At 39.7% G+C, this 20,062-nt stretch overlaps 1 protein-coding gene across 1 annotated transcript; it reads right to left on the bottom strand.

The window, feature by feature from the left end:
* Nucleotides 1–4,690: 4,690 nt before the first annotated feature.
* Nucleotides 4,691–19,349, bottom strand: LOC139716202 (uncharacterized). The gene is made up of 7 exons (XM_071627765.1): nt 19,219–19,349; nt 14,189–14,376; nt 12,571–13,329; nt 11,284–11,400; nt 8,891–9,011; nt 5,888–6,078; nt 4,691–4,866 (listed from the first exon to the last, which is right to left on the bottom strand). The coding sequence occupies exons 1-7, from the start codon at nt 19,347–19,349 to the stop codon at nt 4,691–4,693; spliced, it is 1,683 nt and encodes a 560-aa protein (XP_071483866.1).
* Between the last annotated feature and the right edge of the window lie 713 nt (nt 19,350–20,062).

Genomic DNA, 20,062 nt, shown 5'->3' with positions numbered 1-20,062 from the left:
CCACTGTGACTCAGCATGTACATGGCCAGTACAAAATCAACACATACTGTATCTCTCGACCAATGAGATCGCAGGATTCTAGCTACCCATTCTATAATGTCTATTGGTACGTGACTTTTCTGGTACTCACAACACAGGGAAATCTGAGTGTAATGCTACTATACCTACATTCATTTGACATAATAAAAATATGTACATTTATTACATAACACATGGAAATGTACAACTTATATTGAATTGGTGTAAACAAGCACACCATAGATAATATGTACAACTTGCATGTCTGTAACATACACAACTGTATTGGGCAGTTACAAATGTAAATGACTAACAACATGCAATAAGACTGTTCAAGGGAAATACCTCCCAGAAAAGTGGAAATTCAGTACAACCAGGGCCCCATTTCATAAAAGATGTTAGGATAGCAACTCTTGCTGGAATGGCAACTTCCAGTAACAACAGCCAATCAGGAAGCTGGATTCTTGTTGTTACTATGACAATTGCCATTCCAGCAAGAGTTTTTATCATATCAACTTTTTATGAAATGGGTCCCAGATCCTTGGGACCAGGTGAGGACATATTTGTTCTTTACATTGTGTATATCAGATACATGTATATTGTTTCATTAGTAGTCAATAAACAATACAAAACAAAGGAAATTCATTGGGACCAGAGAAATTAGTGTGTTATACAGTGGAAACTCAGTATAATGGAATCCTTGGGAACAAGACACTTTGTTCTTTATATCAGATATTTTGTTATATCAGTAGTCAATAAACAATACGAAACAAAGGGAATAAATTCATTGGGACCAGAGAAATTACATGTAGTTTGTTATATCAGGTATTTTGTTATATCAGATCTTGATATCAAGTTCCACTGTATTGCAAACCTTTTTTTCTTTTAGTGCAATAGTGATATACACATACTATTAAATTGTTTACTGTAGTGTGTTTTGGTCAATCCTGTAATGGCTTGGATATCACTACAATATCATTCTTGATATTAAAAGGGAAACATGCCGATTATACTTTGTTAATGTGTTTCTCAAATACAAACGACAAGTTGAACTGTACAACTTCAGGAAATTTTGGCACAGACTCAAAAGACATACTGAAATTTTGACAGAAAAAAAAATTGACACTAATCTCATGCTCACATATTTTGTAAGTGGATGTACCTTGTGTTTGCTGTACACAGAGACAATAATCATGAAAATGGGTGTTAACGTTGAAATTATAGTTTGCTGGAGTGTTGTTTCAAATCCGCAGGTACCCTTGACTAACAAAGATTTCACAAGGGATTAGCATTCAAAACACTTCCCAAAATAAAACTCATTGCTGCCAACTGCACAGCAATTACAAAATAGTCAATACTAATAAATTGTTGCCATTGTAAACTTCAGAGACTACATGTACCTTCAGTACAAACACAGATAAAACGTAAGTGAAATGATAAGTCTTCTATTTGACATAGAGTCCACCTTGCCTAAGCTGAATCTATTTGAACCGAAGAAAAAGCTTCGACTTAGAGGCAATATCGACTTATGAGGGATTAAAATCAATAAAAAATAAAGAGACAAAGAGAGGAGGACTTGAAAAGACGTTCGACTCGGGTGAATATTCGACTTATGCAAGGTCGACTTAAACAAGGTCGACTGTAATTTCTTATCCAATTTGATGAATTCTTCCGTCAAGTTTATTTTTGTAACTGAATGACAAATACACAGTGATGTAGGGCAAATTGTCAATCAGATGCAACGCCATTTCTTGTTCTCCTGAATCCAAGGTGGAACAAACTGTGGATATATCGCGTGTCCCCCCCCCCCCCCTCCCCCTCCCCCCAAAAATTACAACGGGACCTTCCACAACTATAACCTTAAAAATAGTGAATCAATCCAAATACAATTTGAGGGTGTGAAACTATAACTTATTACCCACATCTTACAGGAAACCCCATCCGATTTGCTTCAGGGGTCAAAGAGAAATAAGGATTTTTGTAGAGCGTGTCGGGAATCCCTTCCCTCCACATTCTGTCCATTGTGTTCACAAATTAATATGCAGTTCCAAGAGCATCCAAATGCTAAACTTGGCAGAATCAGACCCATAACACGCTTTACAATGATTCACATTTCTCTGTAACCACTTAACCAAATTGAATGGGGTTTTCTGCAAAATAAAGCTAAGATCTTGAAATAGACTTCAAACAATTTAATCATATTGGAAGTTACCAAATGCAAAAATCTGGTTGTATTTTTTTTTTTTTTGATATACTGTACAGGTCTGAGGTAAACCCTGGGCATCACTTCCCATTTTAATATGCATGATATCTTAATTCATATACTATAATAATATACAAATTATGAATGTTTATGAGTGCCATGGATCAATAATTTCATCTTTCACCAAATGAAATATTCTGTCCATTGCACGAATGAAAAACATTTATTATTTGTTTTATATAACGCCTAAAATAGATCCTTGTCACTTGATGTTTCAGGAATTTAGAATTAGAGAGAATGTGCCGCATCAGAGATCGAGAGTACTCACTGAGAGCTTTACACTAGCATGCTGTCTCACATACACACTACAAAACGCAAGTGTTTAAAACACATGTAGTGTGCAGAGCTCTACTAGGCGTGCGTGCAATGGAGCAAATCGTATGGATCCAAGATTGCACGGTAAATGGAGTCACAATTGCACAAATGATGACATAATAGTATAAACAGAACGAATGATCAATAGCAAACAACCAATCAAATGACAAGGATCTGCCTAGGTGTTATATAAAGCAAAATATTTCATCTTGGTTGATTGGTACCATCTTGAAAAGGCTTTTTAACAAAAATCCTACACTCCATATCAAAGATGATCAACTCTCCCGATTTTACACGGCTGCTGTTGAAACGGAAGTTGCTGCCTCCCGCTAGCATTGAGCAGGTACAGATCTTTGGCAAAGGCAGCTCGCAATAATTCATGGATGAGCACAGTCACAACAAGTGTAGCGACCTGCGAGTGGAGCTGAGCGAGCCATGTGCGAGTCTACCACTCGCTGTGACCAGGGAGGTGAGACCAAAACTCACTGTGCACAGTCTTTTGAAAATCGAATAATGATAAACCTGCTGATGGTTTGGTGTAGCTATTGATGCAGTTTAATGCACTGCGCCAATTCTTAGGTTTACTCATGATTCTTTACAGAAAATTCCTTCTTTCTTGTCTGAGCCTGTCTTGGTTCCACACAAACATATCTGAAAAGTAGAGCTCACCTGGCAACTTTTCCCGCTCAATGCTAGTTGGCGCACTCCTTTAAAAATCCCACAATTCCAAGCGGCAGCAATTCACTTTTCGACTGAGAATTGACCATCTTATGTTAGTGTGTAGGATCTTTGCTTTTACTGGTGGATAATTCAATAGCACCAATTTGATGCTTACAAACGTAAGCAACCAGAACAGACACAAAAACGAACACAACACAAAAACAAAATCAAACACACACAACAACAAAAACTAACACAAGTCACTAAACAAGACACACAATCAACAAACACAGACATTAAAGGTGCATAGACCCGGTGTTTGTGAGGGCACTGTTGGATGATAGTGCCGATCACCATTATAAAATGGGTTCAAGAAAGTAGCCAATTGGAAGCGTTGAAATGAGTCACGTGTGCGTGCATTAATTTTTACTATCATGCACGGCCTTGCAAAAAAGCGTAAAGTCACTGACGTCACAATGTTTACACTAGCAGCGCGCACTTAATCAGTTGTTACAAGTGCGTCGCGCGCTATCATACGCGCTGTCAATCCTGTAAACAACTTCTCGTTCGGGCTGCCAGCCGGCCTTTCTTGTGCCCAACAATCATGTGGCGTACGTATACGCTTATACGTATAGTACTTACATGTACATGTGCGGGATTTCCGAGTGCGACGGCGTAAATGTTTGGGACGAACATCCTCGGACGTCCTGACCCACAAAGGTACGTGAAAAACGCTGACAAATGCTGTTAGTTTTCGAATTTTCGACCCATTTTATAAAACAAATGATGCACAGGATTATTTCGTGGCGTTAGTGTAGGCGTAGCTCACTCTCAGGTATTTACAATGTAGTGCAACATGCACTCGGCTTCGCCTCGTGCATGTTTCACAATTGTAAATACCCTCGAGTGCACTATACGCCTACACTAACGCACTCTATCCTGTGCATCATTTGTATATTAGCATTGATACGAAGATTGCCAAAATTGAGCTGTCATCAAGAGTAAAGCGCATAGGTGTTGCTATAGGTAATGATGATATGATGATATAATGATATCATTATATCATCATTGCCTTCACTGTCTTCTCTGCGCATCACGCAGTCTGTAGTGATGCCACAGGGTGCGTGCTTATGATGTCACAAAAGAAGTTTGCTAAAGCTGTCATCCCCCTCAGCCGAACCATGAGCCGAACTGTGATCGGACCACTGACTACAGTGGATCGGACTTCCTCTGACTCATTGAAATAGGTCCGAGTGTAAGCGCTGAAGAGGAGTCCATAGCGTAGGTCTCTGTAGGAAACTTGTGCTGTGCGCCCGCGTACGCATTTGACTAAACCACTAGGTCTATGTGCCTTGAACAGAAACAGCACAACACATACAATGTAGGAGAAGGTTGAAACACTGCATTTTCTGGCAAAACCAGCTTTTATAGTCTCTACATGTCCTCCACACTCCACTTGTAGGCCAATTCACTGGTAGCTTTCTTGTCTGCCTGCCGCTGGAAGTACTTCCGCTCAAATCCGCTGGACCTATCCACGCCATCCCATCGGTACCCGGGTTGGATGTTGAAGCGGTTGGGTGGAGGCTTCGGTCCTTGATATTTCGGTTTCTCTGTAAAAAGTAAAACAAGTTTACGTTGGACTACTGAACATGATATTTGCCAAAATTTTCACAGAGTGGTTTTCATTTCACAAATTTTGCATTATAGACTCTTCTTCACATAAGAAAAATATTGATAATAATGAAAGCAAAATCTAGTCTGGCACTGGCATGTACAAAGTATGTGCATGCAGAAGCTGAATGCTTCTTGCTATTGCGACCTCCTCCTGCTTAAATCCTTAGAATACTTGTATTTTCGTTCGAAGAAATTTGATGTTATTTCAAGCACAGTTTTAACAAAACAATTTGATTGAAGAGTCACACATTCTTCTGAACATCTGTTTTACATATATATTTTTTTTTTTGCAAATATGACGAAAAAAACAACAAAGAGTGTAATTCACTTGCAAAAAAGTCTGATCAATTGCTATTCATGATAATACCTGTACATGAAAATATCAGTGTGCACAGCACTAGAAAAGCAGACAATTCAAATCAGCACACAACTAGGAAACCTTGGGTTATTTTGCTACAACTAGGAATAAAATTGAGTAGTAATTGAAAATAGCTTGTATGTGTGCAACTAGTGAATATCTTGGACATCGATGACACAAAAAGAAGGCAAGCAATGGCCACCATTAATGCTATTAAAGCAGCCCACTCATATCTTCCTGCTACGTGCAAAGAAGTAGAGCTACATTTTGATATCTCTCTACAGCACTGAGTATAATTGTGATGGAAAATGTGAGGATTTGTGAGAGAGGTTAATGTACAACTTGTAAATCCGTCCAATTGTAAATATTTCAGCTGTAATTCCTGGGATCAGCCATAGAAAGACCAATGGTCTATGTTGATCCCCCAAAAAAATGATATAACTGTTTTCATGTTGTTTTTTGTCTCTAGTAAAATTGATACACACGTTATACATATTCTTCTTTTTTTTGTATTATTTCGATGTTTTATGTACAGTTCTTTTAATTCTATGTAAATCCTTTTTATCGGGATGTGGAAATAAATGAAATTTAAGATTTACCTTTAATACCAGCCTTGGCCCTGGCCTTGGACTCTTTCTTCTTGAGGAAAGCCAGCATGGGGTCTCCCTCTCGGTCCTGTTCCTTCAGCATCAGGTCCAGGTCCTCGTCATCTTGGTACCGTGCTAGAGGCTTAGCCATCTCCTTGACTATGTCTTCCACTTGGTCCTGTTGCTGTTTGACTTGGGCCAGGCTGGACGCAAAGAATGATCCGACACAAAACTTTTAACATATATCTTCTCCCACTCCATGGTCTTTCAATGATCTTTGCTTTAATAGATTCCAGGCCCTGTTTCATAAAGCTGTTCGTAAAGTTACAAACAACTTACGAGCGACTGGTGATCAGTTCTGATGTGCTATACTTATCAGAATTTCCATAAATCAGCACAAGAACTGATCACCAGTTGCTTGTAAGTCAGTCGTAACTATACAAAAAGCTTTATGAAACACCCCCCAGGTCTTCTATTACCACACAAGGCAAGTCTTCCCTCCAAATAACTCTTTTTTTCCCTTTGTTCTATTTCTATAGATATTTATTTGTTGTTGTTTTTTCAAAATCCAGTTCAAATGAATACAGTGCACTCCCATTATTATCAACACAGTTATAACGAAAATCTGGTTAAAATTCAAGCTGCAACATTATCTGCTGTATGTTTTTTTATTGCTTATTTGTTCCGTTAATGAAAGTTTGATACACAATGAAAGAAAAATGCTTGTCCACAGGACTTCGTTGTTATGGGAGTCAACTGCACACTAGCATCACAGGCCTAAATTCTTAAAAATCATGTTTTGACATATTTGGCATTCCATTGATTTTTGTTGTCGTCATTATTGTATTTGAGAGACTTTATATTATATAGGAAATAAGAGTTGAATTGAAACAAAAAAGGCACAATTTCTTAAACACAACATTGTACCGTTTAGACAACTATATTCCACTTTTGGTACAGTGCTCAGTTCAGAGTCACGATAGAAAATTTCACAAATCCCATGAATGATATTGAGTTTGTATCGACTTGAAGTCAAATGGAAATACCAATGAATAGGACTGAAACAATTCATGCCTATTTTGTGAAAGAATGTACACACTTCACACAAAGCTAAATCATTTTTCAACTGAGAAGCATGTGAATTGAAGGAGAATTTACCGCAAACATACAATTGTCGTGATACTGACACAGTACATATGAGATTCTGAGCAAAGCCACATTCAGGACTTAGACAAAATCATCCCACATTACACGACAGTAGCATCTCTGGAGACTCTTTAACCCATTGAGGACGGGCTGATTTTGCTACAACACGCATTTCCCATAGACATGTAATCAAGTATACTTGGGACTCGTCCTCAATGGGTTAACGTGTTCACTCATCAAGACAATCCTAAATGTATGGGAATTTGCAAATATTCACTTGTATTTCCAACACCAAAGATTAAAAAACAAAACAAAACAAAAAAATCAGTTCCTCTTCTACAACTAACTGTAAACACTAAAATGTTATCCCCATCTGCATTCAGTATTTGGTGACGCATCATACCTTTGGATGCCTGCTCAATTAGGTAAACAATAATCTGTGTTCGGTCAGATGATATACAGGGGACGCTCATCATAACGAAGTCCTTAGGACCAAAAACTTTCTTTTGTTATATCAAAATTCCATTACTGCTGAAGAGTAAATCAAACTAAGATATTTAGATGATAATTTTGGGACCTGGACATTTTTAGTTCATAATAACAAGAACTTCGTATCACGGCAGTGTTTGTTGTAACTGGTTATACCCCCGCCAAACAACATTTCATAAACTTTGGTCAAAACAACATTTCATAAGCTTTGGTCAAAAAACTGAGGAAGTAGTTAAATCTGCAAGATCTTTCCTTGATCTTCTGCCATTAATATGCCGTTACCATGGCAACGTACTTTCGGGTACTGTCAAAAAATGCGTCTTGCACATCTACAACCAAAGGCACACATCTGTACCAAGTTTCATGGAAATTGGGCAAAAACTGAGGAAGTAGTTTGCAACACAAAATTTTCCATTATTTTGGCTCATAATATGTGAGCTGTTACCATGGCAACATACTTTTTGTCACTGTCAAGAAATGTGTCATGCTGACCTATATCCTAAGACAAACATTCAATATGAATTCCATGAGAATTGGAAGAACACTGATGAAGCAGTTTTGCCATGAAGCATTTTGCCCTATATTTTACCAATAACATGCCGTTACCATGGCAATGCACTTTTTGCCACTGCGGAAATATGTGTCTTGCACATTAACATATTCAGATGAACATCTGTACCTAATTTCATAAAAATTGATCAAAAATTGTGGGAGGAGTTCGCGACGCAAGATTTGTACCCATTTTTGCCCATAATATGCCGTTACCATGGCAACGTACTTTTGGGTACTGTCAAAAAATATGTCTTGCACATCTACAACCCAAGGCACACATCTGTGCCAAGTTTTATGGGAATCGGTTGAAAACTGAGGAAGTAGTTCGCGACGCAAGACTTGCAACGGACCGACCGCCCGACCGCCCGACCGTCCGCTGATTCCTATATACCCCCTTCAAACTTCGTTTGGCGGGGGTATAACGAGAGAACATACTGTAGTATCCTAATAATTTCAAGACATGAAAGTTGTGTCAGTCCCATGACCAATGCAAATAACAATCACGAATTGTAATCTTAAATCTACACGCAGATGAGTCTTCTATGGACCAATTCATTCTTTAACAAAGAAAAAGGGAGTAAATTTGAAGTGGACTTCACACTATGGAACAGTTGGCAACTTTCTGAACAGCATTGCAGTATTCTCAGGGCCAACAAGGCACATTTTTCATGGGAACACACATTTTTACCTTTCTTTCCATAGACACTTAGAAAAACCATATTTTACATGAAACTTCCCTTTTTTTGGCAAAAAAAGGGGAAAAACAGTATAAAATACTGCTCATAGTAACAGTTGCCATCTCTGTTATAGCCAAAAAATTTAACTGACCCTTTCCCCCACTGCATGAATTTCTCGTCTTTCTCTGCTTGCTTCTCTTCCTCCTCTCGTTTAAAGCGACGTTCAGCCTTAAGGTCTCTCCTCTTGCCACTCTTGTCTCTGAAGATGGTCTCTGAAAAATTAGCATCACACAAAAGAATTCATGATAAACATCTTCTATAAAATGGGTTCAAGAATGTAGCCAATAGGAAGTGCTGAAATGAGTCACATGTGCGTTGGTTACTTTAGTCCCATTGCACTGCGTGTTAAATCCTATTGCCGATCGTCTGTGCGCGCGGCGACTCCTTTCAATTGCATGCATACGCGCTGTCAATCCTGTAAACAACTTCTAGTTCGGGCTGCCGGCTGGCCGGCCGGCCTTTCTTGTGCGTAACATGTGTGGCGTACGTATACTCTATTATGTACAGTACTTATACGTGCGAGATTTACGAGTGCGACGTGCGTAAATGTTTGGGATGAACATCTTCGGACATCTTGACCCACTAAGGTACGTGAAAAATGCAGTTAGTTTTCGACCCATTTTATAAAACAAATGATGCACAGGATTATTTTGTGGCATTAGTGGAGATGCAGCTCACTCTCGGATATTTACAATGTAGTGAAACATGCACTCGGCTTCGCCTCGTGCATGTTTCACAATTGGTAATACCCTTGAGTGCGCTACATCTCCACTAACGCACTCTATCCTGTGCATCATTTGTATAACAAAACACTGCAGCAGAAACCTCACACAAATATTCACAGGAATGCTAGCCTTGTCAACAGCACTGCTGTATTCCAAGGACTGAAAAGGCATATTTTTGGTGGTAAAACAGTATAGTATTCACCCTTACTGCAACAGACATTAAAAAATCAAAGAAAAAAGCCTTTTCCATGAAACTTACTGCATTTGGCATCCCTGCAATCAGCTACAGAACAAGTCATCTTGGTGATCGATATCACATTTGAATAGCTTCGAAAATTTTCTTTGCACTATGGCAGTGTCTTCAGTACCAGTCATGGATGTGCAGTAAAGTCAAATGGCATGGCTCATTTGAATATCTCACATCTCTCCAAGAACATTGAGCATCTATTCAGTGTAGATGCAATTTGATGCTCCACAGAAAATCAGGTGCAGATTAGCATCTCCTTGTTCACCTTTCATTGTTGTTATCATGAAAAAAGTGTCTTTAATCCAAAGCTAGAGACGTAGAAGTGCTTGGCCCAGAATGACGTAATAGAGTCTGGATTTCCACTAACATGTGTGGGTCTTCTTCGGCAAATGACTATTGAAAGTGTAGCCACTATATCACTACTTGCAATAGGGAACTTTTGATTTTTGCAATGCAGATGTTCAGAGTAAAAATAACTTTTCTGCGCATGATCAAAATTGCTTATCAGAATTGATCTACCGTCATCTGAGTTTGCATGGTTGGGTCTGGGCCATTTGTATCTGCTCAAATTCACAACGCAGAGAGCTACTTGATGTACTGATCATACAGGGGCATCATTTTACTTTGTATCATTATGTTGTGTCTTCGCGCAATCTAAAGCTAGTAGGGAGTTTTCGTTACACGCAGCTGGTAGTTGAGTGTACTATGTGCAAAATTTGCGTCAAGGGGAAAACGAGTATAGTACTTGGCCAAAATAGTGTTCGGTCCCGAGGCAGGAGTGAGCCAGCCAGCCAGCCAGCCAGCCAATCAGCGATCTTGTCCCCACGCCTCTGTCCTAACGAGAAAGCAAAACTGCTTAGATATGGAGTAGAGTACGGGGACTGTCACAGCTGATTGCTTCCGCGTATTCTTGATCTTCTCGTCGTGTAGCGAAAACTCCCTACTTTGTAACAAGAAGCAGGGAGAGAGGAGAACAGCAAACACAATCGTTGTCTCAACTTTTGCCTCCCAAATCTAAAGCTCCCTAAATATCTTAAGGATTTGTCATTATCATTAAGATTTATTTTTGTATTACAAGAGGATGTTTCACATTGCTATTGGTTAAGGAACCTTCCAAAATGTATGACGTTGTTAATAAATAAAATAATCACAGGATACAATCCTGAAAGATACATGATTATCAGCTTTGCAACTTAATTTTTTTATCTAACCACATCCCTCCTACGAGACAATCGTCATGTATTTGATTTTACCTACACTATGCTATAAGTAAGATTAAAACACTAATACATAGATCCTGATATAGATAAGAAACTAAATGAGGGTCATAAAGCATTCGTTTTATACACATAAAATGCACTCTACTCAACTCAGCTTTGCCTCATTCAATAGAATGCCTCATCTTTCACCTTATGCAAAATCTTGCACCATTGAACTTGAGATCATTCTCTGAAATCTGTACACAAGAGAATGGGAACACAGATGAAAAGACAGATGACAAAATGAACTAACCAGCATTTCTCCCGCTGATGTCGTCTGAAAGTTTGTTGTAGGCGTCCTCATTTCTCCTCCTCGTTGCTTCGTTCTCTCTCCTCAAGGCCGCTGCATCGGAGAGACCAGCCTTGGCTCCTGGAGTGTCAGTGGGGAACAATGGTGGGGCAAAAGTTTATGAAGACTTTATGACATTGGAAAAAGCTTTTGCTTCTAGCCATCCATTCTAACTGACAAACAAACATAGTGTATTCGCCGGCGTTCAGATCACACTATTTTTAACAAAAATAAAGCAGTAAAGTCTAGGTGAGGCCTATACACCAGCACAAGCAAATTACGGTATTGTCTTTCCAACTCGGGAGAATCACCTGCCTAACTGACACACATAAGCATGTATGGGACTATGCAATGTGCCGAATGCTATTGTTATTGGTAGGAAACTTGTGGAAACACATAAAAATAACAAAGATTCTTTATAACGTACAAAAGTATTAGTTTTGATCAGAACAAAATCCCTCTGATTTTTTTTCCCTGTTTTTCATTTATTATACCAATGTTGGGATATGGCTTATCCAGCATTGCAGCCTTTATCACCAGCAATCACTACAGTGCATAATTGTCCCTCAACTCACACAATACACATAATGGAGGAATCAAAAGTACACTACCTCTTCTACAGACTATTGTAGATGCCATATATTTTGCAAGTTTTTATCTTCGCCAGTCGGGTGGTATTTGTGAATTTACATGAACCTGGTGGCCTGTGTATTAAGTCAATGGGCATTTCAGAATTCAGTGTGGAACAGGTTTTTTCTGATTCCCACAGTAATATGTTGTCCAAGCTTACATTTCTCCATTCACTATTGCACTTCATGATCACGAATTCGTCATTTAGTCCAGATTCGCAAAAAAACAGACTCGCTAAATGTATGATGTATACCATATAAACACACATCCAAAAAAGCAAACACAATGCTAACTTGAATATATGTCAAAGACATATGAATGCGCTGGAGTTTTTCTTGGATATCAACAGGCAGGCAATTTCACCACAGTTGTGTCTGTCCATTGACAAAAACAAACAAAACAAACAAACAAACAAACAAACAAACACAACTGACACACTGTGTACAAGTCAATGTTACATGACTGCAGCACCAACTTGTGAGGTGTAACATTCTCTGTCTACAGATAATTACACCAATACAAGGTGTACAGTGTGCTGTGACAGTATTTTACAGACTTCCAATGCAAATAGGTCATAAACACTACAAATACAAATTTGCAGCCTATCATTATGTATCCCACCTGACAGAGTTTTGCTGGGTTTCTTCAAGCTCTGATTATCATGCTTCTTTCCTCCCCTCCTCTCAGGTGAGAAATCCGAGTCAGAGTCCATCCTCCTCCTGGAGCCTCCATCTTGCCCTGACCTCCGTGGGGGCGAAAGGTCAGAATCGGAACTTCCCCTTTCCCCTCTCCCAGATTTTTGCCTTGGTGGGGAAAGATCTGAATCCGAGTCTGGTGGTCTTGACGATGCGTTTGACTTGCCTCGAGAACCAACCTTATCTTGCCTTCGAGGCTGACCATCCCTACTTGACCTGACCGGTGAGAGGTCAGAATCGGAGTCATGCCGTGAACGTTGACCCCGGGAGTCTTTAGTCTTTGATGGCCTGGGTGGGGACATATCAGAATCGCTGTCGTGTCTCCTTGATCTATGCACTCCTCTCCGAGGGGGTGACATATCGGAGTCAGAATCGTGGCGCCCTCGTGAGGCGTGCCCTTTAGTCCTCTGGGGTGAAAGGTCAGAGTCTGAGTCATGGCAACCTTTGGACCTAGCCCCTACATCAGCGTCCTCCACTGGTTGCCTTCTCACAGGAGACACGTCCGAGTCCGAATCGTGTCTCTTTCTGCTGCGAGTGTGGCTGTCCCTTAGAGGCGAGAGGTCAGAATCTGAATCCGCGCGACGTCTGCGTTGCTTGACCACAGCGTCAGATGAATTGTGATGACCTTTACTACCCTTCACTGAGGTATTCCGATGGTCATTTCCCTTGGATGCCTGGTTATCATCTAAATACAAAAAACAATAACAGAAGACTGACAAGCATACACTTCTGCATAAATAATAAATTCTACTCAGCGTAGTTAATAGTCTTAAAACATCAGTGGTTTGTATAGCATTGTGAACAATTGTCCCTGATATCAAAGTATTATGAGATTGGACACTTATTATATTAGAAGAAGAAGAAGATAAAAAAAAACTAGAAAAGCACTCGGAGAGCACAGACCTCCTCCAAGCCAGCAACTCAACAGAAGCATTTTGTTTACTTCACTGCACGGCCCCTTGCCCGAGCTGAGCACACGCTTTAGTGTGCGTATGTAAACCTCCATTACACACAGCTAGAACCCCAAGTTCGTTGACCATATATGCCCAAAGATGAAAAATCCTTCAAAAAAATCCATAGAAATTCCTGGATCACTACCAAAATTGAATGAGGTGTTCCTTGTGTCATAACAACTTATTATGCAAGTTTCATTTTAATCGGTATACAACTTTTTGAGTTATTTTACAGACAAACCAACGCTGATGATCACTAAACCTCCTTCTTCCTTGGCGGAGGTAAAAACTCCTTGGGACCATGTAACTCACTGTGTCACATTATTTCATTTTGTGCTTTTGTTTTACCATTAAAGGGTTTTGACACAACAAAGTACATAGAAACACGAAACTTTTGGGCTGGCATCAATAAATTACTCATCTTCCATCATAAAACTGGGAAGAAGTTGACATGATCCATACATTGTGAGTCCACTATCTCTTTGCAGTCTTCATTACACCAACAGCTTATCGTTTTATTTTCCAATCTTTTTATTTAACAAGGGAATACAAGAGAGTTTATTTCATGGCAGACATAGAACAGGAAAGTACCTTCATCAGCAAATGTCCTCCATTTTCCACTGCTCCTGTATGCTTCTAACTTGATTTCTTCCTCGGGACGTTCATCCACGAATTCAGCTACCAGAGGGGCCTCATCCATCTCATCAAGCATGGATTCGTCATCATTGTGGTCTGTTTTGTTCTTCCGGATGTCAAAGTCATCGTCGACGACCATCACTCTGTGATGTGAAAGGAAAAACCATGTTCCTCTATTAAATGCTAGAAGCACAAGGGGTAAGGGAGTCCTATTCTAAATGAGTCAGCAATTAAAGAGAATTCAAAATATCTTTTACGAAATGAAATAGAGCTCTTGAGTTACCTCTTTCAAAAGGCAGCAGAATAACCACCATTACCATATTAAAGTCAGTAGCAAGTTAAAGAAATGTGTACTTTGAATAAAAATAAGATCTTGTGAAATTCTCCTGACAAATCATAATCTTCTCATCCAGCCATGGTGGCACCAAAATTTAAAAATTCATAACTTTTCAAAGGATTGCCCAACTTTCCTCAAAGTCTGCTGAGGTGTTCTACTTTTGAATGTACATGTATACTGCTGCATTCACTCAATCCACACATGTAGTTGGGTTTCACTCCCTGTCCAACCGTCAAGCAACTCAAATCCCAACAAATTCTCTGTATCCCTTGACACCATGGTCTGCATACCCTAGGATAATAAACAGGCTCTTAAAGGGTGTGTACAGTTCTGGTCGAGGTGAGGATTTAGCTTTTAATGTTATGCGAGATATTCAGAAACCACTCTATGAGATGCCACAAAGCACGCAATTCTAAGGGGTATCAAAAGTTTATTTGATGAAAATTGGTTTCAAAATGGCTGAGATATCCAAAAAAAAAGGTAAAACAAAGAGATCCTAATAAAGTTGTGGCATGTCGCCTTTTATTATTATCACTTTTTTGGATATCTCAGCCACTTGAAAACCAATTTTCATCAAATAAATGTGGAATACATCTTAAAATTACATGCTCTTTCATATTTTGTAAGAAGTTTCTCATTATCTCACTTAAGAATGTTCAAAACATGAATCCCCACCTTAACCAGTACTGTACAGTCCCTTTAAAGGAAACCAAAACCCAAAGAGCAATGTGGATTGAGTGAAAGCAGCAACATTAATACATGTAGTAAAACACATCAGTGAAAGTTTGAGGAAAATAAGGCAATCGATGCAAAAGTTGTTAATTTGTAAAGTTTTGGTGTTGTAATTACTGGATAAGGAGACTTATAGAGTATGACGTCATGTGTGGACAACAATATAAAGAAAATATAAAGAGAATTCCACAAAAATTCATTTTTCAGGAAAATTACACATTCCATCAACTTGATACTGACAAATGTTAAGGGTAATAATTATTCCCCCTGCTTTCTGAAAGAAGTTTAGTCAAGTGCTCTTTCATTACGCTAGAAAAGTGAAAGCATGTTGAATTTTCTTTATATTTTCTTTATAATTGTTGCACTGTAGCAGTGTAGCCTTTTGACCAGGCACTCTTGCTGCGCAACATCGTGTGGTGCCCGATTGCTCTCTGCTGGTGTGGGCGCGTTTCACTCGAACCCTTTCGCTCGCCACTATACAGCACGCAGCGAAAGAGCCTTGTTCAAAGGCTAAAATCATTGCGACTCTCATGCATATAAATCACTATCGCCAATGCGCAAAGTGCCACGCAAAGGTTGCATCAAAAGTTAAAGAATGAATCATGGGAGGTATGGAGATGAACTCGTAGAAAAACATCTTTTCAAGACCACATGGGATCAGTGTGGATATGAACAAGTGAACATATCATATGAATCAGGTAAAACATTTTCATTATGTACATATATGTATATTATAAAAGTAAGCCTTTGCTGGTGAAATTCGTAATTTATAGAGGCGCGAAAACTTGTGTTTCTTTTTCACCATACAGAGATAGCACTCTTTTGACTCAGTGTGCTCCCACAGTATAAACCTAACTGTGTGAAGGAGCGCCCCGGGGCGGGGTTAGGGGTACATACAATATGAAATTCTTGCCATATTTTCTTCATATCGTTCTACACATGTGACATCACAAGCTGAAACCACAGGGAACGAAACGCTATTGGAACATTTACTTCACATCTGCATCCCATCATCGAACACCTAGAAGTCAGAACCTAACGTCACTTACCATAAGGTCGCCACCATTTTAATCCGCCATCAACACGTAGGTTGTTTACTTGAATCCTTTGTGTTTTGAAACTAAAGTGGTGAAAGGCCCTTCTGACAGGCAAGTTCAATGGCCGATAAAATATCTTTCCGTAATGTAATGAGTCCGTAGTCTCCGTGGGAAAATTTGTTTTTACGGAACCCCACTGAAAGCCGAGTACTAGCCTATGCGATCACACGACACAGTCGATCAGCTTGGGTGACAATCAGTGAATGCCCAATTGGAATCTCTTGTGCGGAGACTAACCGGACGTGAGACTGGTAAGCCTATTATCATCTTGTAAGCGAAACTAAAGGAATAGACTGATATCACTTTTGATGGGGAAATAACTCAATATACAGAAAAAGAAGGGGTGGCAGCTTTGGGAAAATACCACCTGTCTTCCCTGGCGGACTAAGGGTAGGGCTGGCGAATGATTTAGCCCGTGTGTTTACGTGCGTAATGCAGCATTGGCGTGATGGCGATATGTGAATGTTTGGGTGCAGAAGATTCAAGGTGTATTCACCTGTCTTGTCAGGTTTCTGGAAAGACAGTAGTCTTTTCATACCCTCCCACTTTCAGTAAGTTTCCAGTGCTGTATGTCAAACCAAGGAGCTATTACAAATAGCTCCTTGGTCAAACTTGAGTACCTCTTCTTCTTTATTGCAGTAATGACTGCTACTATTGAGATAATTACTCTGCGGTATGTGAATTTATTGTACTTCTTTGACAGGAATGCATCGACTTCTGACTTGAATTTCTGTTGGCTGTAGTTGCTTCCACAGCTCACTGTCAGGATGAAACATGTATTTCCTTACGTTTCCAAGCATGTATTGATAGATCACGATAGTTGTTGTTTTTTTTTTATTACAGAGAACAGTGTAAGCTTAGATCAATGGAAGTATAATAGCCAAGATATGGTGGGTTTGAAAATTTGCGTAGTTGTTTGTTTATCGTATGCAAATCAGTAGACCATAGGTAAACAGCTGACACGCGACCACATTCCGTGCGCCGTGGTCTGTATAGGACGTACTGTAGTGTCGTACATTCGGTATGGGAGGTTATGCATTTTATAGTCGGGAGATTGGTAAGGTAGACGTGCGGGGATTTAGATATAGAGCTGAGGGGAGAGGATAAGCAGGAAGCATGGACGACCACGATAGGCAAGTCTGCTCTCATCATGGACAATGACCGTGACGCTCGTTGTGCTAACGGTTTACCAGTGGAGGTCGGTGAGCTCTCATCGAAGACAATGATCGTGACGCTCGTCGTGCTGTGCTGAGGGTTTAGCAGTGGAGGTCGACGATCTGGATCCGGCTGGGGAAGGACGGACGATGTCGAGACGTTCTGTGGGGACATCTTGCGAACACAGACAGTGGCAGTGCTGTATTGGACGTGTGGTGTATTAGAGGCTGCGTGTATTGCTATTGGTATAGCCAATGCAGACGTCGACTACAGTATCTAAGTTGAGTGCTCACACTAATGATAATTTTTATGTGATTGTATAGATTTAATGCCAAGCTCCTTCACAAGGCATCATTACCCTGTTGTAGAATTTACACATGAGTAAATAAACAAAGTGGTGTCAAACGGTCAGTCAAACGTTGATTTGTGTGCACGTGAATTCAATCGTGTTTACATCATGGGCCTATTAAAGTTTTAGTGTGGCTGTGTAGCGATAACGGTAGTTATTATTGCTATTAGTAGATGAACTAGCAGGTCTAAAAAAAAAATAAAACCACAGAGTGACAAGGTGCTAGGTCACTATGTGACAATTTTGGAGGTCCCACCGAGACCTGCTAACGTTAAATCTATGTTAGGTGGTGTAAGACACAGCCATAGGCTGGTAAAGAAAATTAAAGGCTTCTTTATCATGTGGTTGATTTAAGGTGCTACATAGGTCACTATGTGACACTCACAGCTGACTTTGGTAGCATTCCAGTGAGATACTACCCTGTGAGTGAAGTTGTTTTTCCTGATGTTCAAGGTGTATGGGATGTATAGATGTGGAAAATAAAAGGCGTGATTTGTGAGAATGTTTGTTTCTTCCTGTGAAAAAAATAATGAAATTTGATCACTTAAATGTATTTTGTGAAATTAAGACACAATCTCTAACAGTTACATGTAGCGTAAAGATGAGCTGTTAAATGCGGATAACCTTTCCTTGGCTTTGTTGCATGGTTTAAGAGTGCTTGTGAGGTTGCGTGTGGGTAGCTGTCAATGTGCACAGCGCGGCGTGGCGCACATATCAATAAATTATAGCCTTTAGTTTAGCTTTAATTTTCATGACGGGGATGTTCAGACTACCAGAGGGAAAAAAACATGGTCTGAGTGTGCCCAGAATCGCGTATCAAAGTTGATCTATAGCTCGCGTCGTCTGAGTTTTCACTAACTAGTAGTTGTCTAGACTTAGACTCTTTATTTAGATAAAAACCACCAATTTTCGGACCTTACCAAGCTTTTCTGCAATATTTCTTGTTGTTCAACTCAAATAATACAAAATCACCATATCTAGACAAATGTATAACAATGTATGTTAAATAATTTTTTATATTGAACTACTTTTTCCCAATACTGATTTTGATAAATGCATCATAAAATTTCACAAAACCCCAAACATTATCTTATATTTATACCTTATGGTAAGTAACGTTAGTTACAACACGTGCAATAAACAGAGGCAGGAAAGGAGGGCCTGGCGCTGAGCGAGTCGGCGATTACCAAGTGCCCGCAGCCGCTGGCGTGGGTAGTAGATGTCGTCGAACTCGATATTGGGCAAGTCTCACCATGCTCACAGATGCAACGTACCCGGTACGTGTCTAAAAAATCAACAGATTCTACATTCATACCTTGAAGTCTTTGGTTTTCCTGATGCATTTCCCGTTCCTTTGAGTTTCTTTCTCCTCTTTTTCTTCTTCACTTCATTCTCGCCTCCCGACAAATACCGTTTCAGATATTCTTTTTGATTAATCGCCGTCATTTCGAGACATCGAGACTAGCTTGAGAGGGCGCTATGCATGCTTGACAGTCGGACGCATATTTTTTAGCTCTGCAAATTGCAGTTTAAATCCTATCAAATTTTTAATTTTCTTCGAGGCATCTGCGTTTTAATCGGTGATATTATAGTGTTTTTTACTATGCTGATCCATCTGTGATGGATTTTTATCCTTATGTGTGAGAAATTAGCGAGAAATTTTGACCTACAAATTGGACCAACGTCTGCTCTGAGGTGGAAGCTCAAGCAACACAGCTCTACGGACCGACCTCACGTGTGTGATAGTGCAATCAAGATTTTCGTGCATCCAACAAGTAACGCGCCAACATATGTGCCGACCGCCATCTTGGATTTTATGCCTTGTGGGATGTTTTTAAACATTTTTTGTAATAAAAGTATTTGTATGGTTATTAAATAAGTGTTTGTTTTGGGAGTATTTTTTATGAACAACGACAGCCTGCATTATGGCGATTTTACAGTCATTCTGGATCCCAGCCCTAGTAATGATTCTCAGCCTGATTATTAGAACCAGCAGCAGCACAGCTGAACATGAGTGTGGTGTCAACAGAGAAAATCTGCAATCAAATATCTTCCGTGACAACTGGATGGCACCATCTTCCGCCCTTAGTTTTTCGCAACACAGATTATACAAGCAAGAAAACCAAGTGAGCATGTTCCATTACTCTTTGTATTTGTTG

Source organism: Diadema antillarum, unplaced genomic scaffold, assembly GCF_040938485.1.
Source record: "Diadema antillarum isolate AM-2024a unplaced genomic scaffold, OU_Dant_1.0 scf00000063, whole genome shotgun sequence".
Lineage (NCBI taxonomy): Eukaryota > Metazoa > Echinodermata > Echinoidea > Diadematoida > Diadematidae > Diadema > Diadema antillarum.
Note: the sequence above shows the minus strand (reverse complement) of the source record. Positions and strands in the feature narration are given on the sequence as shown.